The 24,843-nt window shown below is 44.6% G+C and overlaps 1 protein-coding gene across 1 annotated transcript in view; it reads right to left on the bottom strand.

Moving 5' to 3' along the window:
- Nucleotides 1–891: 891 nt before the first annotated feature.
- Nucleotides 892–24,843, bottom strand: part of LOC137257560 (uncharacterized) — a 39,418-nt gene continuing 15,466 nt past the window's right edge. Inside the window, exon 9 of the mRNA XM_067794886.1 lies at nucleotides 892–1,041. Within this exon, the coding sequence (XP_067650987.1) occupies nucleotides 892–1,041 (150 nt within the window). The remainder of the gene's footprint in view (nucleotides 1,042–24,843) is intronic.

Raw genomic sequence — 24,843 nt, 5'->3', positions numbered from 1 at the left:
TATTCTTTTATTTTCAGTGCTGTTTAGTTATAGCTTGAAGAGGACACCACAGAGAAGGCATCGGTAGGGAGGCTGTTTCACAAAATATACACCAATAACAATTTGATGCTTTGCTGGTGTATAGCTACAGCCGTTTGAAATTGTAAGGGATGCCACCAGAGGGCCACGGTGGCTTTTGTCTTCGCACATAGATAGTATTGTCAGTAGTGTGTCCTATGCTTGGTGCCTATATCTGCGTTGGTCAGCACTCGAGAGCAGCAATGGAGTCCTAGTGACACTGTGACCTTCTGGAATCCAATCGTGCCGAGAGGCTGTCGATCCCATATAATATGACGCGCAGCTGTGCCACCAGATCAAAATTACCTTCATATGAATTTCTAGAATTAATACTTATCGTAAATGATATTGTAATATTTTGGAACTGACGGGTGTCTATTTCGGTTTTCTATTACTTTGTTAAATTGCAAAGTAAAACCATCATTTCTGAACGATAATGGTGTTTGTGACGATGTCAGTAGCGGTGTAAGTGGGGTGCAACAGGTCTCCCCGTTGAGTAATATGTGACTTCCTTATTCTTATGAACCTCGCTAATATCTCGGCACGACAGAAACCTTTTGATTCGAATTGCGTGTCACCTGAAATATGTTTCTCGGTATGTCAGGTTCATGTTTACTCGCTCTCTCATTTTAACATCGGAAATGGCGAAAGATCCTGAATCAAGCCACATCGGAAAACACAAAACAATATATAATATATAAAAACCCAGAACAATCCCCATTACGATAAATAAAGAGTTATCTTGCTTTGACCAGAACTGGCAGAAAATCATCGAGAGACAATGTCTCGACGGACATATCCTTCACAAATATTCTGTAAACTTTTGTGGCAACATTATGTCCATCGCTCTGCGTATATACTGTTGTCGTACTTCCGGTTGTGCTGTGGAGCACTGATCCACATACTGGAGATCCACTTTTCCCCCACTATGACGTCACATCCGCCATGGAGAGCATACCTGTCCACCGGGCCGATCCATCCCGTCTGAAAATAGAAAATGAAATACATCTTGGCGAGTGCAAATTGCACACTTCATTTTTACGGGTCATATAACTAACCTTTACAACAAAATATGAGTGAGTGTGCGTGCATGCGTGCGTGCGTTCGTGCGTGCGTGCGTGCGTGCAAGCGTGTGTTTTCTGGGGCTTCCCTGCACCCCCAACCTCTCTGGATCCGCCTATGCTGCCCTTCAGCCTGAAAAGCTGCACGCCTTAAGGATCCAGAAGCATTGAGAGTTGAAACTGGAAATGAACTAGAAATTACTGAATGATATTTTCTGAAAAATAATATTCTTAGTGTTTGGAGATGAAAAAAGCTGTCAGCCATAACAAAGTGCAGAAAACCGCCCGGGTTGTTTTCATTCGGCTTGGAGCCTAATCACTGACGCCAGTTTCTAACGTTGGTTGATTTTGCCAGGATTTCATTCATTCATTCATAATAATAATAATAAAACCAAGTCTGCCCAGAGTCGGTCCTTTGTGGAGAAGCTGTCTGAGAAGCCATTGCATCGTGTGTATATGCAGTGTGTGGAACAGAACAGCAATCCAACTGACTCCTTCGCCTGGATGAAGTCGGCTGGTCTCAAATGTGAAACTGAGGGCTTCCTTTTTGCTGCTCAGGACCAGTCACTTCCCACTCGCAATCGCCAGAATGTTATTCTTAAAGAAAATATCAATATGAAATGTCGTCTTTGCAATCAATTTACAGAGACTGTCCAACACCTTGTCAGTGGATGCCCTTCCTTGGCACAAACAGCATATCTTAAAAGACATGATGGCATGGCTCGCTGCTTTTATTATCGTCTCCGCCATGCCTGTGGCTTTGACTCCGAGGTCCATCCATGGTATGACCCTGAACATGTCCAGGGCGTCCTGGAAAATGATGCTTTTAAACTTCTCTGGAATAGGCCAATATACAGCCTGAGACGAATTCCAGCCAACAAACCTGATCTTGTCCTTTTTGATAAAACCAATGAAATTATTTATATCATTGAATTTTCTGTCCCTTTTGACAGCAATGTGATTGGCAAGATTCAGGAAAAGCATGATAAATATGCGGACCTCGTCTTTGAAATGTCTCGCTTGCATCCCAAGTACACTGTCGTCAGGCTCCCCATTGTTCTCGGTGCCCTTGGTTTGGTACCTCCTGATCTCTTGGCGCAGATGAGGAGAGTGCCCGGGTTCTCCACCGGGAGCACAGCCCTTCTGACAATCTGGGTAATGCAGAAGGCTGCAGTGTTAGGGAGCCTCCATATTCTCCGGAAAGTGGGTTCGACTAGGCAGTGTTTCCTGGGAGAAGTCCCATTCGCTGTCTGGGCTGCGTGTAGAGGGGGCGAGGGCCCTGAGCTGATGATGAGCTTGACCAGCCTGACTGTGCCAGGATCACCCGAACCCTCTCTGCTGCATTTTCATTCTAATCTGTAAAAAATAATAATAATAATAAGGGCCTGATGATGAACGCCTCTTCGTGGTAGGCCTAGATAGGGGAATTTTATTCCCTGAACTGAACGTACATCACCCAGTTAGGGCTGATCCCCCGAAGCTGGTATTTTACTGGGTTACAGACAGACAAGGAAAACTCCATCTTTCATTTCCGCAGCCCAGTCAGCCTTCCTCCGGTAGTAACACAAACCATACTGGAGATGGGACTTGCCCCAGGGGAAGGCACAGAACCCGACCAAGAATATCTTGGTCAAACCATCTCAAATCCACACTACTAGAGTGTGCGAAAGCGACAGGATGGCCTGATAATCCACGCATCAATGGCAAGTCGCTTAAGCTGCATTGGGACAATGCCATGCCCATGTATGCTTACCTGACGGAGCAAAATCTCCGAGATCAACTCCGGCGGCTAAAACATCTTATGCCCCGTGAGCCAGTTCAACCCACAACTGGTGCCCGTCAGGAACCTTTGCAAGAGCAAAATGCTCAAGTGGCAGCTGACCCCAAACTTCTTATGGACGTCCGTGTCAACCTCTTTCCTCTTCCTGGTGGAAACTCTTCCGAGAAAGAGCCAATTGGCCCCGAAATTTTGGACCCTCACTCTTCCTCTTCTTCAGTTGCAGACCTTACCGAAAATCCTGTGTACATTTTGTTTACTTCTATTTATGAGGGAATTTGTGATTTCCCTTTAGAGAAACGGAGGCCAATTAAACAACTAAACGTGTCTTTTCCCAAAAATGAAATTGATTTACTAAATGAAATTATCTCTCTAAAACTTTCTGTGGACTGTTCATTACATGAAATAAATTCCTGCGTCTATGCTGCCGCGCGAACTTTGGAGGAACTTCACACAGTTTCCAAAGAAAAATCTTCTACTACTAAGAACAACAAACCTAGGAAAAACCGGTTTCAAGTGAAATTAACAGAAACTAGAAAATATATTTCCTGGATAGAGCTGTGCCTGAAATTAAGATCATCAGGGAATCCCATGTCTAAACGACAAAAGGCAATTTGGAGAAAAATACAATTACAGTACAAGACAACAAAAGAAAAGGTACTTCTCCAAATTGTCGATTCCCTTAAGGCAAAAATAAAAGTTTGGACAGAAAGAAAGAAAAAATGGGAAAAGAGAAACAAATTTATCAAGCAAAATAAAATGTTTAAGAATAATGAAAAACAATTCTATAGGCAACTTAAAACAAGTGGTGATGGTGGGCATGATAAACGGCCTCCCATGGATGTCAATGAAAGGTTCTGGAAACAGTTGTGGTCTGTACCCGGCAACTGTAACCTGGAGGCACCATGGGTCAGTGATTATGACCATGCAATGCATGAGAAAGTAACTAGGTCGTTTGTCTGTTACATCTCACCAGAGTGCCTGAAAAGTGTCATTAAAAAGTCCAAATCTAATACAGCTCCAGGGCCTGATGGCATTCGAAACCGGTACTGGAAACTGTTCCCTTGTGTCCAAACACCATTACTTCACTGTTTTAACTCTCTTGTGGATACAGGTGATGTTCCTCCATGGTTCTGCAAAGGTCGCACAATACTCCTTCCCAAAAAAGGAGACTTGACTGATCCCAAAAACGTCGCCCTATCACATGTCTAAATACTCAATACAAACTATTCACAGGGTGTTTAACAAACCTCGTGTCATGTTACTGCTCGTCCAATGAGATAATTTACAGAGAGCAGAAGGGGGCGAGAAAGGGATGTTGGGGGTGCAAGGATCAACTTCTTGTACAGAAAATGATTTTGGAAGAGGCTAAGACATACCACCGCAACCTCTCCATGTGCTGGATAGACTACAAAAAGGCATACGACTCTGTCCCTCACGAATGGATTCTGAAGTCTCATCAGTGTATTGACCTCCCTGAGCGACTACTTCATTTACTCAAGTCTTTAATGAGTTGCTGGTCGACTCAACTTGAGATGTACTCGCAAGGAGAGGTGCAGACTTCGGAATCTATTCCAATCAGAAGGGGAATATTTCAGGGGGACTCCTTCAGTCCATTGCTTTTTTGTCTGTCTCTAAATCCTTTGAGTTTCGTGCTCAACGGGGAGGAAGGGTACCATCCCGGACCTCCTCAGCACAGGTCCCCAACACCTCTTACTCATCTTCTCTATATGGATGACATCGAGCTCCTTGCCAAAGGAGAGACCAATTTGAAAGAACAGGTTCTCCTTGTCGAGTCCTTCTCTAATGATATTGGCATGACATTTGGACTCGACAAATGTAATACTCTTCATCTGAAACGTGGCAAGGTAACTAATGATGGATCGGTCAAGTTACAAGGGGGAGGAGTTATTGAGCATGTTGTGGAAGATCAGGCCTACACCTATCTTGGAATGCAAGTTCGAGACAAGCTCCAGAATGCCCAGATTCAAGATAAACTTCGGGCCGAGTATAAATCTCGTTTAAAGAAAATCTGGAGCTCAGAGCTAAATGCTCGAAACAAAGTCAAAGCCACCAATACTTTTGCTGTGCCAGTCCTCTCCTACTCCTTTGGAGTAGTTGATTGGACAAAACAAGACATCCAGGGTCTTGACCGCCTGACCAGAAGGATCATGTCAGATAACAGAGCACACCACCCTCGTTCCTCTCTTAATCGTTTATATATGCCAATCAATTCGGGAGATCGGGGTTTGATTAATGTGGAAGCTCTTCATGACAGAATTTTATTGTGTACTTTTGCACATATTTATTTATTGCGTGATCCTCTGGTGAAGCACGTCAAGACTCATGATGAAAGCAAGGAATTCCACTGCTATTTTAAGCGTGCCAGGGTTGTTGGACACAATCTGAAATTTGAAATTGATTTTGTTGATGGCGATGTACTGCTGGACGGTACAGTGATGGGAGTAAACCAGGTGAGGTCCTTCACCAAGTCTGCCCAGAGTCGCTCCTTTGTGGAGAAGCTGTCTGAGAAACCATTGCATCGAGTGTGCATGCAGTGTGTGGAACAGAACAGCAATCCAAGCGACTCCTTCCCCAGGATGAAGTCGGCTGGTCTCAAATGTGAAACTGAGGGCTTCCTTTTTGCTGCTCAGGACCAGTCACTTCCCACTCGCAATCGCCAGAATGTGATTCTTAAAGAAAATATCAATATGAAATGTCGTCTTTGCAATCAATTTACAGAGACTGTCCAACACCTTGTCAGTGGATGCCCTTCCTTGGCACAAACAGCATATCTTAAAAGACATGATGGCATGGCTCGCTGCTTTTATTATCGTCTCCGCCATGCCTGTGGCTTTGACTCCGAGGTCCATCCATGGTTTGACCCTGAACATGTCCAGGGCGTCCTGGAAATTGCCAACTACAAACTTCTCTGGAATAGGCCAATATACAGCCTGAGACGAATTCCAGCCAACAAACCTGATCTTGTCCTTTTTGATAAAGCCAATGAAATTATTTATATCATTGAATTTTCTGTCCCTTTTGACAGCAATGTGATTGGCAAGATTCAGGAAAAGCATGATAAATATGCGGACCTCGTCTTTGAAATGTCTCGCTTGCATCCCAATTACACTGTCGTCACGCTCCCCATTGTTCTCGGTGCCCTTGGTTTGGTACCTCCTGATCTCTTGGCGCAGATGAGGAGAGTGCCCGGGTTCTCCACCGGGAGCACAGCCCTTCTGACAATCTGGGTAATGCAGAAGGCTGCAGTGTTGGGGAGCCTTCATATTCTCCGAAAAGTTCTTGGTGGGTTCGACTAGGCAGTGTTTCCTGGGAGAAGTCCCATTCGCTGTCTGGGCTGCGTGTAGAGGGGGCGAGGGCCCTGAGCTGATGATGAGCTTGACCAGCCTGACTGTGCCAGGATCACCCGAACCCTCTCTGCTGCATTTTCATTCTAATCTGTAAAAAATAATAATAATAATTCACAGAGACTGTCCAACACCTTGTCAGTGGATGCCCTTCCTTGGCACAAACAGCATATCTTAAAAGACATGATGGCATGGCTCGCTGCTTTTATTATCGTCTCCGCCATGCCTGTGGCTTTGACTCCGAGGTCCATCCATGGTACGACCCTGAACATGTCCAGGGCGTCCTGGAAAATGATGCTTTTAAGCTTCTCTGGAATAGGCCAATATACAGCCTGAGACGAATTCCAGCCAACAAACCTGATCTTGTCCTTTTTGATAAAGCCAATGAAATTATTTATATCATTGAATTTTCTGTCCCTTTTGACAGCAATGTGATTGGCAAGATTCAGGAAAAGCATGATAAATATGCGGACCTCGCCTTTGAAATGTCTCGCTTGCATCCCAAGTACACTGTCGTCACGCTCCCCATTGTTCTCGGTGCCCTTGGTTTGGTACCTCCTGATCTCTTGGCGCAGATGAGGAGAGTGCCCGGGTTCTCCACCGGGAGCACAGCCCTTCTGACAATCTGGGTAATGCAGAAGGCTGCAGTGTTGGGGAGCCTCCATATTCTCCGGAAAGTTCTTGGTGGGTTCGACTAGGCAGTGTTTCCTGGGAGAAGTCCCATTCGCTGTCTGGGCTGCGTGTAGAGGGGGCGAGGGCCCTGAGCTGATGATGAGCTTGACCAGCCTGACTGTGCCAGGATCACCCGAACCCTCTCTGCTGCATTTCTATCTTAATCTGTAAATAATAATAATAATAATAATAATAATAATAATAATAATAATAATTCTCCACCGGGAGCACAGCCCTTCTGACAATCTGGGTAATGCAGAAGGCTGCAGTGTTGGGGAGCCTTCATATTCTCCGAAAAGTTCTTGGTGGGTTCGACTAGGCAGTGTTTCCTGGGAGAAGTCCCATTCGCTGTCTGGGCTGCGTGTAGAGGGGGCGAGGGCCCTGAGCTGATGATGAGCTTGACCAGCCTGACTGTGCCAGGATCACCCGAACCCTCTCTGCTGCATTTCAATTTTTAATCTGTAAAACATAATAATAAACATAATAGGGGCGAGAAAGGGATGTTGGGGGTGCAAGGATCAACTTCTTGTACAGAAAATGATTTTGGAAGAGGCTAAAACATACCACTGCAACCTCTCCATGTGCTGGATAGACTACAAAAAGGCATACGACTCTGTCCCTCACGAATGGATTCTGAAGTCTCTTCAGTGTATTGACCTCCCTGAGCGACTACTTGATTTACTCAAGTCTTTAATGAGTTGCTGGTCGACTCAACTTGAGATGTACTCGCAAGGAGAGGTGCAGACTTCGGAATCTATTCAAATCAGAAGGGGAATATTTCAGGGGGACTCCTTCAGTCCATTGCTCTTTTGTCTGTCTCTAAATCCTTTGAGTTTCCTGCTCAACGGGGAGGAAGGGTACCATCCCGGACCTCCTCAGCACAGATCCCCAACACCTCTCACTCATCTCCTCTATATGGATGACATCGAGCTCCTTGCCAAAGGAGAGACCAATTTGAAAGAACAGGTTCTCCTTGTCGAGTCCTTCTCTAATGATATTGGCATGACATTTGGACTCGACAAATGTAATACTCTTCATCTGAAACGTGGCAAGGTAACTAGTGATGGATCGGTCAAGTTACAAGGGGGAGGAGTTATTGAGCATCTTGTGGAAGATCAGGCCTACACCTATCTTGGAATGCAAGTTCGAGACAAGCTCCAGAATGCCCTGATTCAAGATAAACTTCGGGCCGAGTATAAATCTCGTTTAAAGAAAATCTGGAGTTCAGAGCTAAATGCTCGAAACAAAGTCAAAGCCACCAATACCTTTGCTGTGCCAGTCCTCTCCTATTCCTTTGGAGTAGTTGATTGGACAAAACAAGACATCCAGAATCTTGACCGCCTGACCAGAAGGATCATGTCTGATAACAGAGCACACCACCCTCGCTCCTCTCTTAATCGTTTATATATGCCAATCAATTTGGGAGGACGGGGTTTGATTAATGTGGAAGCTCTTCATGACAGAATTTTATTGTGTACTTTTGCACATATTTATTTGTCAGATGATCCTCTGGTGATGCACGTCAAGATTCATGATGAAAGCAAGGAATTCCACAGCTACTTTAAGCGTGCCAAGGTTGTTGGACACAATTTGAAATTTGAAGTTGATTTTGTTGATGGCGATGTACTGCTGGACGGTACAGTGATGGGAGTAAACCAGGTGAAGTCTTTCACCAAGTCTGCCCAGAGTCGGTCCTTTATGGGGAAGCTGTCTGAGAAGCCATTGCATCGTGTGTATATGCAGTGTGTGGAACAGAACAGCAATCCAAGCGACTCCTTCGCCTGGATGAAGTCGGCTGGTCTCAAATGTGAAACTGAGGGCTTCCTTTTTGCTGCTCAGGACCAGTCACTTCCCACTCGCAATCACCAGAATGTGATTCTTAAAGAAAATATCAATATGAAATGTCGTCTTTGCAATCAATTTACAGAGACTGTCCAACACCTTGTTAGTGGATGCCCTTCCTTGGCACAAACAGCATATCTTAAAAGACATGATGGCATGGCTCGCTGCTTTTATTATCGTCTCCGCCATGCCTGTGGCTTTGACTCCGAGGTCCATCCATGGTACGACGCTGAGCATGTCCAGGGCGTCCTGGAAAATGACAACTACAAACTTCTCTGGAATAGGCCAGTATACAGCCTGAGACGAATTCCAGCCAACAAACCTGATCTTGTCCTTTTTGATAAAGCCAATGAAATTATTTATATCATTGAATTTTCTGTCCCTTTTGACAGCAATGTGATTGGCAAGATTCAGGAAAAGCATGATAAATATGCGGACCTCGCCTTTGAAATGTCTCGCTTGCATCCCAAGTACACTGTCGTCAGGCTCCCCATTGTTCTCGGTGCCCTTGGTTTGGTACCTCCTGATCTCTTGGCGCAGATGAGGAGAGTGCCCGGGTTCTCCACCGGGAGCACAGCCCTTCTGACAATCTGGGTAATGCAGAAGGCTGCAGTGTTGGGGAGCCTTCATATTCTCCGAAAAGTTCTTGGTGGGTTCGACTAGGCAGTGTTTCCTGGGAGAAGTCCCATTCGCTGTCTGGGCTGCGTGTAGAGGGGGCGAGGGCCCTGAGCTGATGATGAGCTTGACCAGCCTGACTGTGCCAGGATCACCCGAACCCTCTCTGCTGCATTTCAATTTTTAATCTGTAAAACATAAGGGCCTGATGATGTACGCCTCTTCGTGGTGGGCCTAGATAGGGGAATTTTATTCCCTGAACTGAACGTACATCACCCAGTTAGGGCTGACCCCCCGAAACTGGTTTTACACTGGGTTACAAATAGACAAGAGGACTTGAATCTTTCATTTCCGCAGCCCAGTCAGCCTTCCTCCGGTAGTGACACCAACCACACTATAGATGGGACTTGCCCCAGGGGAAGGCACAGAACCCGACCAAGAATATCTTGGTCACAACATCTAAAATCCACACTACTTGAGTGTGCGATGGCGACTGGATGGCCTGATAATCCACGCATAAATGGCAAGTCGCTTAAGCTGCATTGGGACAATGCCATGCCCATGTATGCTTACCTGACGGAGCAAAATCTCCGAGATCAACTCCGGCGGCTAAAACATCTTATGCCCCGTGAGCCAGTTCAACCCACAACTGGTGCCCGTCAGGAATCTTTGCAAGAGCAAAATGCTCAAGTGGCAGCAGACCCAAAACTTCTTATGGACGTCCGCGTCAACCTCTTTCCTCTTCCTGGTGGAAACTCTTCCGAGAAAGAGCCAATTGGCCCCGAAATTTTGGACCCTCACTCTTCCTCTTCTTCAGTTGCAGACCTTACCGAAAATCCTGTTTATATTTTGTTTACATCTATTTATGAGGAAATTTGTGATTTACCTTTAGAGAAACGGGGGCCAATTAAAGAACTAAACGTGTCTTTTCCCAAAAATGAAATTGATTTACTAAATGAAATTATCTCTGTAAAACTTTCTGCGGACTGTTCATTACATGAAATAAATTCCTTCGTCTATGCTGCCGCGCGAACTTTGGAGGAACTTCACACAGTTTCCAAAGAAAAATCTTCTACTACTAAGAACAACAAACCAAGGAAAAACCGGTTTCAAGTGAAATTAACAGAAACTAGAAAATATATTTCCTGGATAGAGCTGTGCCTGAAATTACGATCATCAGGGAATCCCATGTCTAAACGACAAAAGGCAATTTGGAGAAAATTAAAATTACAATACAAGACAACAAAAGAAAAGGTACTTCTCCAAATTGTCGATTCCCTTCAGGCAAAAATAAAAGTTTGGACAGAAAGAAAGAAAAAATGGGAAAAGAGAAACAAATTTATCAAGCAAAATAAAATGTTTAAGAATAATGAAAAACAATTCTATAGGCAACTTAAAACAAGTGGTGATGGTGGGCATGATAAACGGCCTCCCATGGCTGCCAATGAAAGGTTCTGGAAACAGTTGTGGTCTGTACCCGGCAACTGTAACCTGGAGGCACCATGGGTAAGTGATTATAACCATGCAATGCATGAGAAAGTAACTAAGTCGTTTGTGTGTTACATCTCACCAGATTGCCTTAAAAGTGTCATTAAAAAGTCCAAATCTAATACAGCTCCAGGGCCTGATGGCATTCGAAACCGGTACTGGAAACTGTTTCCCTGTGTCCAAGCACCACTCCTTCACTGTTTCAATTCTCTTGTGGATACAGGTGATGTTCCTCCATGGTTCTGCAAAGGTCGCACAATACTCCTTCCCAAAAAAGGAGACTTGACTGATCCCAAAAACTTCCGCCCTATCACATGTCTAAATACTCAATATAAATTATTCACAGGGTGTTTGACAAACCTCGTGTCATGTTACTGCTCTTCCAATGAGATAATTTACAGGGAGCAGAAGGGGGCGAGAAAGGGATGTTGGGGGTGCAAGGATCAACTTCTTGTACAGAAAATGATTTTGGAAGAGGCTAAAACCTATCACCGCAACCTCTCCATGTGCTGGATAGACTACAAAAAGGCGTACGACTCTGTCCCTCACGAATGGATTCTGAAGTCTCTTCAGTGTATTGACCTCCCTGAGCGACTACTTGATTTACTCAAGTCTTTAATGAGTTGCTGGTCGACTTAACTTGAGATGTACTCACAAGGGCAGGTGCAGACTTCGGAATCTATTCCAATTAGAAGGGGAATTTTCCAGGGGGACTCCTTTAGTCCTTTGCTTTTTTGTCTGTCTCTGAATCCTTTGAGTTTTCTGCTCAATAGGGAGGAGGGCTATCATCCCGGACCTCCTCAGCACAGATCCCCAACACCTCTTACTCATCTCCTCTACATGGATGACATCGAGCTCCTTGCCAAGGGAGAGACCAATTTGAAAGAACAGGTTCTCCTTGTCGAGTCCGTCTCTAATGATATAGGCATGACGTTTGGACTCGACAAATGTAATACTCTTCATTTGAAACGTGGCAAGGTAACTAATGATGGATCGGTCAAGTTACAAGGGGGAGGAGTTATTGAGCATCTTGTGGAAGATCAGGCCTACACCTATCTTGGAATGCAAGTTCGAGACAAGCTCCAGAATGCCCTGATTCAAGATAAACTTCGGGCCGAGTATAAATCTCGTTTAAAGAAAATCTGGAGTTCAGAGCTAAATGCTCGAAACAAAGTCAAAGCCACCAATACTTTTGCTGTGCCAGTCCTCTCCTATTCCTTTGGAGTAGTTGATTGGACAAAACAAGACATCCAGAGTCTTGACCGCCTGACCAGAAGGATCATGTCTGATAACAGAGCACACCACCCTCGTTCCTCTCTTAATCGTTTATATATGCCAATCAATTCAGGAGGACAGGGTTTGATTAATGTGGAAGCTCTTCATGACAGAATTTTATTGTGTACTTTTGCACATATTTATTTGTCAGATGATCCTCTGGTGATGCACGTCAAGATTCATGATGAAAGCAAGGAATTCCACAGCTACTTTAAGCGTGCCAAGGTTGTTGGACACAATTTGAAATTTGAAGTTGATTTTGTTGATGGCGATGTACTGCTGGACGGTACAGTGATGGGAGTAAACCAGGTGAAGTCTTTCACCAAGTCTGCCCAGAGTCGGTCCTTTATGGAGAAGCTGTCTGAGAAGCCATTGCATCGTGTGTATATGCAGTGTGTGGAACAGAACAGCAATCCAACCGACTCCTTCGCCTGGATGAAGTCGGCTGGTCTCAAATGTGAAACTGAGGGCTTCCTTTTTGCTGCTCAGGACCAGTCACTTCCCACTCGCAATCGCCAGAATGTGATTCTTAAAGAAAATATCAATATGAAATGTCGTCTTTGCAATCAATTTACAGAGACTGTCCAACACCTTGTTAGTGGATGCCCTTCCTTGGCACAAACAGCATATCTTAAAAGACATGATGGCATGGCTCGCTGCTTTTATTATCGTCTCCGCCATGCCTGTGGCTTTGACTCCGAGGTCCATCCATGGTACGACGTTGAGCATGTCCAGGGCGTCCTGGAAAATGACAACTACAAACTTCTCTGGAATAGGCCAATATACAGCCTGAGACGAATTCCAGCCAACAAACCTGATCTTGTCCTTTTTGATAAAGCCAATGAAATTATTTATATCATTGAATTTTCTGTCCCTTTTGACAGCAATGTGATTGGCAAGATTCAGGAAAAGCATGATAAATATGCGGACCTCGCCTTTGAAATGTCTCGCTTGCATCCCAAGTACACTGTCGTCACGCTCCCCATTGTTCTCGGTGCCCTTGGTTTGGTACCTCCTGATCTCTTGGCGCAGATGAGGAGAGTGCCCGGGTTCTCCACCGGGAGCACAGCCCTTCTGACAATCTGGGTAATGCAGAAGGCTGCAGTGTTGGGGAGCCTTCATATTCTCCGAAAAGTTCTTGGTGGGTTCGACTAGGCAGTGTTTCCTGGGAGAAGTCCCATTCGCTGTCTGGGCTGCGTGTAGAGGGGGCGAGGGCCCTGAGCTGATGATGAGCTTGACCAGCCTGACTGTGCCAGGATCACCCGAACCCTCTCTGCTGCATTTCAATTTTTAATCTGTAAAACATAAGGGCCTGATGATGTACGCCTCTTCGTGGTGGGCCTAGATAGGGGAATTTTATTCCCTGAACTGAACGTACATCACCCAGTTAGGGCTGACCCCCCGAAACTGGTTTTACACTGGGTTACAAATAGACAAGAGGACTTGAATCTTTCATTTCCGCAGCCCAGTCAGCCTTCCTCCGGTAGTGACACCAACCACACTATAGATGGGACTTGCCCCAGGGGAAGGCACAGAACCCGACCAAGAATATCTTGGTCACAACATCTAAAATCCACACTACTTGAGTGTGCGATGGCGACTGGATGGCCTGATAATCCACGCATAAATGGCAAGTCGCTTAAGCTGCATTGGGACAATGCCATGCCCATGTATGCTTACCTGACGGAGCAAAATCTCCGAGATCAACTCCGGCGGCTAAAACATCTTATGCCCCGTGAGCCAGTTCAACCCACAACTGGTGCCCGTCAGGAATCTTTGCAAGAGCAAAATGCTCAAGTGGCAGCAGACCCAAAACTTCTTATGGACGTCCGCGTCAACCTCTTTCCTCTTCCTGGTGGAAACTCTTCCGAGAAAGAGCCAATTGGCCCCGAAATTTTGGACCCTCACTCTTCCTCTTCTTCAGTTGCAGACCTTACCGAAAATCCTGTTTATATTTTGTTTACATCTATTTATGAGGAAATTTGTGATTTACCTTTAGAGAAACGGGGGCCAATTAAAGAACTAAACGTGTCTTTTCCCAAAAATGAAATTGATTTACTAAATGAAATTATCTCTGTAAAACTTTCTGCGGACTGTTCATTACATGAAATAAATTCCTTCGTCTATGCTGCCGCGCGAACTTTGGAGGAACTTCACACAGTTTCCAAAGAAAAATCTTCTACTACTAAGAACAACAAACCAAGGAAAAACCGGTTTCAAGTGAAATTAACAGAAACTAGAAAATATATTTCCTGGATAGAGCTGTGCCTGAAATTACGATCATCAGGGAATCCCATGTCTAAACGACAAAAGGCAATTTGGAGAAAATTAAAATTACAATACAAGACAACAAAAGAAAAGGTACTTCTCCAAATTGTCGATTCCCTTCAGGCAAAAATAAAAGTTTGGACAGAAAGAAAGAAAAAATGGGAAAAGAGAAACAAATTTATCAAGCAAAATAAAATGTTTAAGAATAATGAAAAACAATTCTATAGGCAACTTAAAACAAGTGGTGATGGTGGGCATGATAAACGGCCTCCCATGGCTGCCAATGAAAGGTTCTGGAAACAGTTGTGGTCTGTACCCGGCAACTGTAACCTGGAGGCACCATGGGTAAGTGATTATAACCATGCAATGCATGAGAAAGTAACTAAGTCGTTTGTGTGTTACATCTCACCAGATTGCCTTAAAAGTGTCATTAAAAAGTCCAAATCTAATACAGCTCCAGGGCCTGATGGCATTCGAAACCGGTACTGGAAACTGTTTCCCTGTGTCCAAGCACCACTCCTTCACTGTTTCAATTCTCTTGTGGATACAGGTGATGTTCCTCCATGGTTCTGCAAAGGTCGCACAATACTCCTTCCCAAAAAAGGAGACTTGACTGATCCCAAAAACTTCCGCCCTATCACATGTCTAAATACTCAATATAAATTATTCACAGGGTGTTTGACAAACCTCGTGTCATGTTACTGCTCTTCCAATGAGATAATTTACAGGGAGCAGAAGGGGGCGAGAAAGGGATGTTGGGGGTGCAAGGATCAACTTCTTGTACAGAAAATGATTTTGGAAGAGGCTAAAACCTATCACCGCAACCTCTCCATGTGCTGGATAGACTACAAAAAGGCGTACGACTCTGTCCCTCACGAATGGATTCTGAAGTCTCTTCAGTGTATTGACCTCCCTGAGCGACTACTTGATTTACTCAAGTCTTTAATGAGTTGCTGGTCGACTTAACTTGAGATGTACTCACAAGGGCAGGTGCAGACTTCGGAATCTATTCCAATTAGAAGGGGAATTTTCCAGGGGGACTCCTTTAGTCCTTTGCTTTTTTGTCTGTCTCTGAATCCTTTGAGTTTTCTGCTCAATAGGGAGGAGGGCTATCATCCCGGACCTCCTCAGCACAGATCCCCAACACCTCTTACTCATCTCCTCTACATGGATGACATCGAGCTCCTTGCCAAGGGAGAGACCAATTTGAAAGAACAGGTTCTCCTTGTCGAGTCCGTCTCTAATGATATAGGCATGACGTTTGGACTCGACAAATGTAATACTCTTCATTTGAAACGTGGCAAGGTAACTAATGATGGATCGGTCAAGTTACAAGGGGGAGGAGTTATTGAGCATCTTGTGGAAGATCAGGCCTACACCTATCTTGGAATGCAAGTTCGAGACAAGCTCCAGAATGCCCTGATTCAAGATAAACTTCGGGCCGAGTATAAATCTCGTTTAAAGAAAATCTGGAGTTCAGAGCTAAATGCTCGAAACAAAGTCAAAGCCACCAATACTTTTGCTGTGCCAGTCCTCTCCTATTCCTTTGGAGTAGTTGATTGGACAAAACAAGACATCCAGAGTCTTGACCGCCTGACCAGAAGGATCATGTCTGATAACAGAGCACACCACCCTCGTTCCTCTCTTAATCGTTTATATATGCCAATCAATTCAGGAGGACGGGGTTTGATTAATGTGGAAGCTCTTCATGACAGAATTTTATTGTGTACTTTTGCACATATTTATTTGTCAGATGATCCTCTGGTGATGCACGTCAAGATTCATGATGAAAGCAAGGAATTCCACAGCTACTTTAAGCGTGCCAAGGTTGTTGGACACAATTTGAAATTTGAAGTTGATTTTGTTGATGGCGATGTACTGCTGGATGGTACAGTGATGGGAGTAAACCAGGTGAAGTCTTTCACCAAGTCTGCCCAGAGTCGGTCCTTTATGGAGAAGCTGTCTGAGAAGCCATTGCATCGTGTGTATATGCAGTGTGTGGAACAGAACAGCAATCCAACCGACTCCTTCGCCTGGATGAAGTCGGCTGGTCTCAAATGTGAAACTGAGGGCTTCCTTTTTGCTGCTCAGGACCAGTCACTTCCCACTCGCAATCGCCAGAATGTGATTCTTAAAGAAAATATCAATATGAAATGTCGTCTTTGCAATCAATTTACAGAGACTGTCCAACACCTTGTTAGTGGATGCCCTTCCTTGGCACAAACAGCATATCTTAAAAGACATGATGGCATGGCTCGCTGCTTTTATTATCGTCTCCGCCATGCCTGTGGCTTTGACTCCGAGGTCCATCCATGGTACGACGCTGAGCATGTCCAGGGCGTCCTGGAAAATGACAACTACAAACTTCTCTGGAATAGGCCAATATACAGCCTGAGACGAATTCCAGCCAACAAACCTGATCTTGTCCTTTTTGATAAAGCCAATGAAATTATTTATATCATTGAATTTTCTGTCCCTTTTGACAGCAATGTGATGGGGAAGATTCAGGAAAAGCATGATAAATATGCGGACCTCGCCTTTGAAATGTCTCGCTTGCATCCCAAGTACACTGTCGTCAGGCTCCCCATTGTTCTCGGTGCCCTTGGTTTGGTACCTCCTGATCTCTTGGCGCAGATGAGGAGAGTGCCCGGGTTCTCCACCAGGAGCACAGCCCTTCTGACAATCTGGGTAATGCAGAAGGCTGCAGTGTTGGGGAGCCTCCATATTCTCCGAAAAGTTCTTGGTGGGTTCGACTAGGCAGTGTTTCCTGGGAGAAGTCCCATTCGCTGTCTGGGCTGCGTGTAGAGGGGGCGAGGGCCCTGAGCTGATGATGAGCTTGACCAGCCTGACTGTGCCAGGATCACCCGAACCCTCTCTGCTGCATTTCAATTTTTAATCTGTAAAACATAAGGGCCTGATGATGTACGCCTCTTCGTGGTGGGCCTAGATAGGGGAATTTTATTCCCTGAACTGATCGTACATCACCCAGTTAGGGCTGACCCCCCGAAACTGGTTTTACACTGGGTTACAAATAGACAAGAGGACTTGAATCTTTCATTTCCGCAGCCCAGTCAGCCTTCCTCCGGTAGTGACACCAACCACACTATAGATGGGACTTGCCCCAGGGGAAGGCACAGAACCCGACCAAGAATATCTTGGTCACAACATCTAAAATCCACACTACTTGAGTGTGCGATGGCGACTGGATGGCCTGATAATCCACGCATAAATGGCAAGTCGCTTAAGCTGCATTGGGACAATGCCATGCCCATGTATGCTTACCTGACGGAGCAAAATCTCCGAGATCAACTCCGGCGGCTAAAACATCTTATGCCCCGTGAGCCAGTTCAACCCACAACTGGTGCCCGTCAGGAATCTTTGCAAGAGCAAAATGCTCAAGTGGCAGCAGACCCAAAACTTCTTATGGACGTCCGCGTCAACCTCTTTCCTCTTCCTTGTGGAAACTCTTCCAAGAAAGAGCCAATTGGCCCCGAAATTTTGGACCCTCACTCTTCCTCTTCTTCAGTTGCAGACCTTACCGAAAATCCTGTTTATATTTTGTTTACATCTATTTATGAGGAAATTTGTGATTTACCTTTAGAGAAACGGGGGCCAATTAAAGAACTAAACGTGTCTTTTCCCAAAAATGAAATTGATTTACTAAATGAAATTATCTCTGTAAAACTTTTTGCGGACTGTTCATTACATGAAATAAATTCCTTCGTCTATGCTGCCGCGCGAACTTTGGAGGAACTTCACACAGTTTCCAAAGAAAAATCTTCTACTACTAAGAACAACAAACCAAGGAAAAACCGGTTTCAAGTGAAATTAACAGAAACTAGAAAATATATTTCCTGGATAGAGCTGTGCCTGAAATTAAGATCATCAGGGAATCCCATGTCTAAACGACAAAAGGCAATTTGGAGAAAATTAAAATTACAATACAAGACAACAAAAGAAAAGGTACTTCTCCAAATTGTCGATTCCCTTCAGGCAAAAATAAAAGTTTGGACAGAAAGAAAGAAAAAATGGGAAAAGAGAAACAAATTTATCAAGCAAAATAAAATGTTTAAGAATAATGAAAAACAATTCTATAGGCAACTTAAAACAAGTGGTGATGGTGGGCATGATAAACGGCCTCCCATGGCTGCCAATGAAAGGTTCTGGAAACAGTTGTGGTCTGTACCCGGCAACTGTAACCTGGAGGCACCATGGGTAAGTGATTATGACCATGCAATGCATGAGAAAGTAACTAAGTCGTTTGTGTGTTACATCTCACCAGATTGCCTTAAAAGTGTCATTAAAAAGTCCAAATCTAATACAGCTCCAGGGCCTGATGGCATTCGAAACCGGTACTGGAAACTGTTTCCCTGTGTCCAAGCACCACTCCTTCACTGTTTCAATTCTCTTGTGGATACAGGTGATGTTCCTCCATGGTTCTGCAAAGGTCGCACAATACTCCTTCCCAAAAAAGGAGACTTGACTGATCCCAAAAACTTCCGCCCTATCACATGTCTAAATACTCAATATAAATTATTCACAGGGTGTTTGACAAACCTCGTGTCATGTTACTGCTCTTCCAATGAGATAATTTACAGGGAGCAGAAGGGGGCGAGAAAGGGATGTTGGGGGTGCAAGGATCAACTTCTTGTACAGAAAATGATTTTGGAAGAGGCTAAAACCTATCACCGCAACCTCTCCATGTGCTGGATAGACTACAAAAAGGCGTACGACTCTGTCCCTCACGAATGGATTCTGAAGTCTCTTCAGTGTATTGACCTCCCTGAGCGACTACTTGATTTACTCAAGTCTTTAATGAGTTGCTGGTCGACTTAACTTGAGATGTACTCACAAGGGCAGGTGCAGACTTCGGAATCTATTCCAATTAGAAGGGGAATTTTCCAGGGGGACTCCTTTAGTCCTTTGCTTTTTTGTCTGTCTCTGAATCCTTTGAGTTTTCTGCTCAATAGGGAGGAGGGCTATCATCCCGGACCTCCTCAGCACAGATCCCCAACACCTCTTACTCATCTCCTCTACATGGATGACATCGAGCTCCTTGCCAAGGGAGAGACCAATTTGAAAGAACAGGTTCTCCTTGTCGAGTCCGTCTCTAATGATATAGGCATGACGTTTGGACTCGACAAATGTAATACTCTTCATTTGAAACGTGGCAAGGTAACTAATGATGGATCGGTCAAGTTACAAGGGGGAGGAGTTATTGAGCATCTTGTGGAAGATCAGGCCTACACCTATCTTGGAATGCAAGTTCGAGACAAGCTCCAGAATGCCCTGATTCAAGATAAACTTCGGGCCGAGTATAAATCTCGTTTAAAGAAAATCTGGAGTTCAGAGCTAAATGCTCGAAACAAAGTCAAAGCCACCAATACTTTTGCTGTGCCAGTCCTCTCCTATTCCTTTGGAGTAGTTGATTGGACAAAACAAGACATCCAGAGTCTTGACCGCCTGACCAGAAGGATCATGTCTGATAACAGAGCACACCACCCTCGTTCCTCTCTTAATCGTTTATATATGCCAATCAATTCAGGAGGACGGGGTTTGATTAATGTGGAAGCTCTTCATGACAGAATTTTATTGTGTACTTTTGCACATATTTATTTGTCAGATGATCCTCTGGTGATGCACGTCAAGATTCATGATGAAAGCAAGGAATTCCACAGCTACTTTAAGCGTGCCAAGGTTGTTGGAGACAATTTGAAATTTGACGTTGATTTTGTTGATGGCGATGTACTGCTGGACGGTACAGTGATGGGAGTAAACCAGGTGAAGTCTTTCACCAAGTCTGCCCAGAGTCGGTCCTTTGTGGAGAAGCTGTCTGAGAAGCCATTGCATCGTGTGTATATGCAGTGTGTGGAACAGAACAGCAATCCAAGCGACTCCTTCGCCTGGATGAAGTCGGCTGGTCTCAAATGTGAAACTGAGGGCTTCCTTTTTGCTGCTCAGGACCAGTCACTTCCCACTCGCAATCGCCAGAATGTTATTCTTAAAGAAAATATCAATATGAAATGTTGTCTTTGCAATGAATTTACAGAGACTGTCCAACACCTTGTCAGTGGATGCCCTTCCTTGGCACAAACTGCATATCTTAAAAGACATGATGGCATGGCTCGCTGTTTTTATTATCGTCTCCGCCATGCCTGTGGCTTTGACTCCGAGGTCCATCCATGGTATGACCCTGAACATGTCCAGGGCGTCCTGGAAAATGATGCTTTTAAACTTCTCTGGAATAGGCCAATATACAGCCTGAGACGAATTCCAGCCAACAAACCTGATCTTGTCCTTTTTGATAAAGCCAATGAAATTATTTATATCATTGAATTTTCTGTCCCTTTTGACAGCAATGTGATTGGCAAGATTCAGGAAAAGCATGATAAATATGCGGACCTTGCCTTTGAAATGTCTCGCTTGCATCCCAAGTACACTGTCGTCAGGCTCCCCATTGTTCTCGGTGCCCTTGGTTTGGTACCTCCTGATCTCTTGGCGCAGATGAGGAGAGTGCCCGGGTTCTCCACCGGGAGCACAGCCCTTCTGACAATCTGGGTAATGCAGAAGGCTGCAGTGTTGGGGAGCCTCCATATTCTCCGGAACGTTCTTGGTGGGTTCGACTAGGCAGTGTTTCCTGGGAGAAGTCCCATTCGCTGTCTGGGCTGCGTGTAGAGGGGGCGAGGGCCCTGAGCTGATGATGAGCTTGACCAGCCTGACTGTGCCAGGATCACCCGAACCCTCTCTGCTGCATTTTCATTCTAATCTGTAAAAAGTAATAATAATAATCTTGTGGAAGATCAGGCCTACACCTATCTTGGAATGCAAGTTCGAGACAAGCTCCAGAATGCCCAGATTCAAGATAAACTTCGGGCCGAGTATAAATCTCGTTTAAAGAAAATCTGGAGCTCAGAGCTAAATGCTCGAAACAAAGTCAAAGCCACCAATACTTTTGCTGTGCCAGTCCTCTCCTACTCCTTTGGAGTAGTTGATTGGACAAAACAAGACATCCAGAGTCTTGACCGCCTGACCAGAAGGATCATGTCTGATAACAGAGCACACCACCCTCGTTCCTCTCTTAATCGTTTATATATGCCAATCAATTCGGGAGGTCGGGGTTTGATTAATGTGGAAGCTCTTTATGACAGAATTTTATTGTGTACTTTTGCACATATTTATTTGTCAGATGATCCTCTGGTGATGCACGTCAAGATTCATGATGAAAGCAAGGAATTCCACAGCTACTTTAAGCGTGCCAAGGTTGTTGGACACAATTTGAAATTTGATGTTGATTTTGTTGATGGCGATGTACTGCTGGACAGTACAGTGATGGGAGTAAACCAGGTGAAGTCTTTCACCAAGTCTGCCCAGAGTCGGTCCTTTGTGGAGAAGCTGTCTGAGAAGCCATTGCATCGTGTGTATATGCAGTGTGTGGAACAGAACAGCAATCCAAGCGACTCCTTCGCCTGGATGAAGTCGGCTGGTCTCAAATGTGAAACTGAGGGCTTCCTTTTTGCTGCTCAGGACCAGTCACTTCCCACTCGCAATCGCCAGAATGCTATTCTTAAAGAAAATATCAATATGAAATGTCGTCTTTGCAATCACTTTACAGAGACTGTCCAACACCTTGTCAGTGGATGCCCTTCCTTGGCACAAACAGCATATCTTAAAAGACATGATGGCATGGCTCGCTGCTTTTATTATCGTCTCCGCCATGCCTGTGGCTTTGACTCTGAGGTCCATCCATGGTACGACGCTGAACATGTCCAGGGCGTCCTGGAAAATGATGCTTTCAAACTTCTCTGGAATAGGCCAATATACAGCCTGAGACGAATTCCAGCAAACAAACCTGATCTTGTCCTTTTTGATAAAGCCAATGAAATTATTTATATCATTGAATTTTCTGTCCCTTTTGACAGCAATGTGATTGGCAAGATTCAGGAAAAGCATGATAAATATGCGGACCTCGCCTTTGAAATGTCTTGCTTGCATCCCAAGTACACTGTCGTCAGGCTCCCCATTGTTCTCGGTGCCCTTGGTTTGGTACCTCCTGATCTCTTGGCGCAGATGAGGAGAGTGCCCGGGTTCTCCACCGGGAGCACAGCCCTTCTGACAATCTGGGTAATGCAGAAGGCTGCAGTGTTGGGGAGCCTCCATATTCTCCGGAAAGTTCTTGGTGGGTTCGACTAGGCAGTGTTTCCTGGGAGAAGTCCCATTCGCTGTCTGGGCTGCGTGTAGAGGGGGCGAGGGCCCTGAGCTGATGATGAGCTTGACCAGCCTGACTGTGCCAGGATCACCCGAACCCTCTCTGCTGCATTTTCATTCTAATCTGTAAAAAAATAATAATAATAATAATAATAAACAACTTAACATGTCTTTTCCCAAAAATGAAATTGATTTACTTAATGAAATTATCTCTTTAAAACTTCCTGTGGACTGTTCATTACATGAAGTAAATTGTTGTATCTATGCTGCCGCTCGAACCTTGGAGGAACTTCACACAGTTTCCAAAGAAAAGTCTTCTAATACTACTAACAATAAACCAAGAAAAAACCGGTTTCAAGTGAAATTAACAGAAACTAGAAAATATATTTCCTGGATAGAGCTGTGCCTGAAATTAAGATCATCAGGGAATCCCATGTCTAAACGACAAAAGGCAATTTGGAGAAAATTAAAATTACAGTACAAAACAACAAAAGAAAAGGTACTTCTCCAAATTGTCGATTCCCTTAAGGCAAAAATAAAAATTTGGACTGAAAGAAAGAAAAAATGGGAAAAGAGAAACAAATTTATCAAACAAAATAAACTTTTCAAAAATAATGAAAAGCAATTCTATAGGCAACTTAAAACAAGTGGTGATGGTGAGCATGATAAACAGCCTCCCATGGCTGCCAATGAAAGGTTCTGGAAACAGTTGTGGTCTGTACCCGGCAACTGTAACCTGGAGGCACCATGGGTCAGTGATTATGACCATGCAATGCATGAGAAAGTAACTAGGTCGTTTGTCTGTTACATCTCACCAGATTGCCTGAAAAGTGTCATTAAAAAGTCCAAATCTAATACAGCTCCAGGGCCTGATGGCATTCGAAACCGGTATTGGAAACTGTTTCCCTGTGTCCAAGCACCACTCCTTCACTGTTTCAATTCTCTTGTGGATACAGGTGATGTTCCTCCATGGTTCTGCAAAGGTCGCACAATACTCCTTCCCAAAAAAGGAGACTTGACGGATCCCAAAACCTTCCGCCCTATCACATGTCTAAATACTCAATATAAATTATTCACAGGGTGTTTGTCAAACCTCGTGTCATGTTACTGCTCTTCCAATGAGATAATTTACAGAGAGCAGAAGGGGGCGAGAAAGGGATGTTGGGGGTGCAAGGATCAACTTCTTGTACAGAAAATGATTTTGGAAGAGGCTAAAACATACCACCGCAACCTCTCCATGTGCTGGATAGACTACAAAAAGGCGTACGACTCTGTCCCTCACGAATGGATTCTGAAGTCTCTTCAGTGTATTGACCTCCCTGAGCGACTACTTGATTTACTCAAGTCTTTAATGAGTTGCTGGTCGACTCAACTTGAGATGTACTCGCAAGGAGAGGTGCAGACATCGGAATCTATTCCAATCAGAAGGGGAATATTTCAGGGGGACTCCTTCAGTCCATTGCTTTTTTGTCTGTCTCTAAATCCTTTGAGTTTCCTGCTCAACGGGGAGAAAGGGTACCATCCCGGACCTCCTCAGCACAGATCCCCAACACCTCTCACTCATCTCCTCTATATGGATGACATCGAGCTCCTTGCCAAAGGAGAGACCAATTTGAAAGAACAGGTTCTCCTTGTCGAGTCCTTCTCTAATGATATTGGCATGACATTTGGACTCGACAAATGTAATACTCTTCACCTGAAACGTGGCAAGGTAACTAGTGATGGATCGGTCAAGTTACAAGGGGGAGGAGTTATTGAGCATCTTGTGGAAGATCAGGCCTACACCTATCTTGGAATGCAAGTTCGAGACAAGCTCCAGAATGCCCTGATTCAAGATAAACTTCGGGCCGAGTATAAATCTTGTTTAAAGAAAATCTGGAGTTCAGAGCTAAATGCTCGAAACAAAGTCAAAGCCGCCAATACTTTTGCTGTGCCAGTCCTCTCCTACTCCTTTGGAGTAGTTGATTGGACAAAACAAGACATCCAGAGTCTTGACCGCCTGACCAGAAGGATCATGTCTGATAACAGAGCACACCACCCTCGCTCCTCTCTTAATCGTTTATATATGCCAATCAATTCGGGAGGTCGGGGTTTGATTAATGTGGAAGCTCTTCATGACAGAATTTTATTGTGTACTTTTGCACATATTTATTTGTCAGATGATTCTCTGGTGATGCACGTCAAGATTCATGATGAAAGCAAGGAATTCCACAGC

The sequence above is a fragment of the Haliotis asinina genome, chromosome 12, assembly GCF_037392515.1.
Source record: "Haliotis asinina isolate JCU_RB_2024 chromosome 12, JCU_Hal_asi_v2, whole genome shotgun sequence".
NCBI classification, from domain to species: Eukaryota; Metazoa; Mollusca; class Gastropoda; order Lepetellida; family Haliotidae; genus Haliotis; species Haliotis asinina.
The sequence above is the reverse complement of the archived record's forward strand: the minus strand, read 5'-3'. Positions and strand labels throughout refer to the sequence as shown.